The 2757-nt window shown below is 60.8% G+C and overlaps 1 protein-coding gene across 1 annotated transcript; it reads left to right on the top strand.

The window, feature by feature from the left end:
- Nucleotides 1-1005: 1005 nt before the first annotated feature.
- Nucleotides 1006-2537, top strand: J4E84_006703 (uncharacterized protein; the record flags this gene model as incomplete). Its single annotated transcript, XM_049389290.1, has 3 exons — nt 1006-1020; nt 1082-1644; nt 1775-2537. The coding sequence occupies 3 exons, from the start codon at nt 1006-1008 to the stop codon at nt 2535-2537; spliced, it is 1341 nt and encodes a 446-aa protein (XP_049242999.1).
- Between the last annotated feature and the right edge of the window lie 220 nt (nt 2538-2757).

Raw genomic sequence — 2757 nt, forward strand, 5'->3', positions numbered from 1 at the left:
CCGACACAGCAGCGATCGGCTCGCCTTAGCCACAGCACTCCAGACAAGCGCTCGGTTCCCCGTGTCCTTGATCCGCCCGAACCGGACTGGCCCAAGCGGCCATGGGCAAAGTAGCTCGAGATCGGCGTTCCCTATTGCGGGACCAGGTGTCTTGACATGAAATCACGCTCGAATCACAGCCGCGGGGGCTCACACGGTATGGCGCACTAACGAGGGGCCTCGAGAACCTGCGTTGCGCCAGGAACACGCACAAAGGGTTCCTGAATTTGTGCATGGGGATGCGCAGGAGAGGCAGCAGAGGCAGCCAGAGTCAGAGGTGTCTGGAGCAGCAACATGGGTGAAACATGCAATCAGAGGGCGAGGGCGATGGTGCGCTCCCTGCCCGCCACGGCCCCGTGCGGTCTTTAATAGGAGCGGCAGCATGGGCGGCCTCGTTTGTCGCTTCAGCCACGGCATTGCCGCGTACCTTTTGAGGAGGAGGCGGCCGGGGTCTCGCTATCAGTCACGTTGGTCGGGCGTGGGCTGTGAGCGTCCGGCTGACCCCAGATGCCGCGTGCCATGTTTGCGACCAAATAATAAAAAGTTCCTGGCCGCTGCCACCGCTGCACCCATCTCACCCACTTCCTTAACCTTGATTATTACCGCTGCCGGGTCTGAAACGGGGATATTTGGCCGCATTTCTGAGGCTGCGAATCGAGACTCTCTGTTGGACACAGTAACTCCATATCAGAAGCTCGGGCATCACCCCACTTGTCGAATAGCATTCCGGGACCTGTCCACACGCTTTATTTTTGAAATCAGCGCCTCTCCAGCTAGCAGACGCCTCTCGCACACATCTTGGATTATTATTTCTACCGCCCACGCCTGCGCTGCCCTGCATTGTCTCTCAGCCGCATCTCGCTCTATTACCTCCGACACCTCGGAGGCTGTGCAACGACTCCGCTGCCTTGCTGACGAAGCGGACAACAAAGCAAACACCCGGCCGGCGACTTTTTTACTGCAAGCATGACTGTCCACAAGGTACCTATACACGCTCTGCCAATTGACCGCCCCGAGTTGCGCTGACCGTGCCGCCTGCCAGGAGCCCATCAACGTCCGACCCGCCAGCCAGCAACGGCACTCGTCGAGCACCATGGCCGGCTCGCTCCCCAAGAACCGCCCGCACTCGCACTCGATATCCGCCGCCAACCTCAACCCGGCGCATCGCGTCACACGCCGGAAGAGCATGAGCCAGACGCCTGCGTCCAATGTCGCGGCCATTGCGGCGGCGGCCAAGGGCATGTCAGGGGCGCCGCTCGAGGGAGGCAGCAGCAATGGCCTGCGCCGCTCGTCCAAGCCGACGTCGCAGTTCCGGGGCCCCAACATGGCCCTCCACTCCACAATGGCATCGAGCATGCCCGGCAATGGCGCGCAGTTTGGGCCCAGCAGTTATGGCGCCGCGGCGGCTAAAAGCGAGGCGCTCACCGACGGACCGACACTCGCAACCATGTTGGAGCAGGACAAGGCCAACTCCAAGTCGCGGAACCGTCGCGCGAGCGAGGGCTCTCGCCTGTCCAAGGGCGACGGCAAGCGAAGTGGTAGCGATCTGAGATGTGAAAAATGTGGGAAAGGCTACAAGCACAGCAGCTGTCTGACCAAGCACCTGTTAGTAACCCTTGGCCGACTATGGCCCTCCCACATACTTTCACGACTCATGACGAATGCCCTTTCCTCTCTCGCACGCACACATAGACTGCCATGCCTCTTGATAGTTCCGCGTTGACTTTTCTTCTAGTTGGGAGCACACGCCTGAATGGCAGTACACATCTAAGCTGCTCATCTCCAAGCACCAGCAGGTCCAGCTGCTCGAGGCCGCCTCGGTCCTCGTCGCCATGAATAAGGAGAGCGACGGCGAGACCAGCGACCGCTCGTCCCCGCCCGCCTCGGGTTCGTCTGACCTGCGTGAGGAGTTGAGCTCCACTGAAACTACCCCGCCCCCGCAACTCGACGACCATGCCGTAGGATCCTACCCTCACTCCCACTTTGGCACCCGCTCCCTCAAGCGCTACTCGGCCAACAGCTCCGCTTACAGCCAGTCGTACCAGTCCACCGTCTTTTCCGACAACGGTAATGGCCACCACTATCGCCAGTGGAGCAACGTGTCAGACCGCCCCACTACGTCAGGCACCTCGGTTGCCGGCTCCTACCATGACGATGCCAATGACCATGCTGACCTCGCTGCCGCCGTCGGCCTGCTGAGCTGCTCGTACGGCACCCCCAAGACGGGACCCGTTGCGCTCCCGCCGGACGTGCCACCCGTGCCCCCGCTACCAGCAAAGTATTTTGACCTGAATGCCCGTACCCTGTCAGGCAGCACCACCGTCACCGCGCAGCAGTCGAGTATGCGCAACAGCTACCGCTACCACAGCGAGAGCAAGGACGTCGACATGGACGACGACCACTTCGCCGACGAAGAGGACTACCGTTACTCCAACTCGCGCAGCCGCGGCCGCATCGACGAGGACGACGACGAGATCTTCGGACGGATGGAGGAGTAGGAGCCTTCTGCGCTCGACACGCCCTTACGACGTCCCGACATCTCTTGCCATGTTTCTTTCCATCGCCTCCATTTTCCACCGTACTTCCGGCCCTGTACCACAAACCAAATACCAGCCATTTAGCAATCTATCTCCGCGAAGGAAAAAGACGCAGCCTGCACACCGAGGAGAGGGCCGTCACACCCCCGACGACGCCCTTGAGGTTAAAGTACAGGTCAAT

This window comes from Alternaria hordeiaustralica, assembly GCF_023758085.1.
Source record: "Alternaria hordeiaustralica strain BMP 2776 chromosome Unknown scaffold_13, whole genome shotgun sequence".
Classification (NCBI taxonomy): domain Eukaryota; kingdom Fungi; phylum Ascomycota; class Dothideomycetes; order Pleosporales; family Pleosporaceae; genus Alternaria; species Alternaria hordeiaustralica.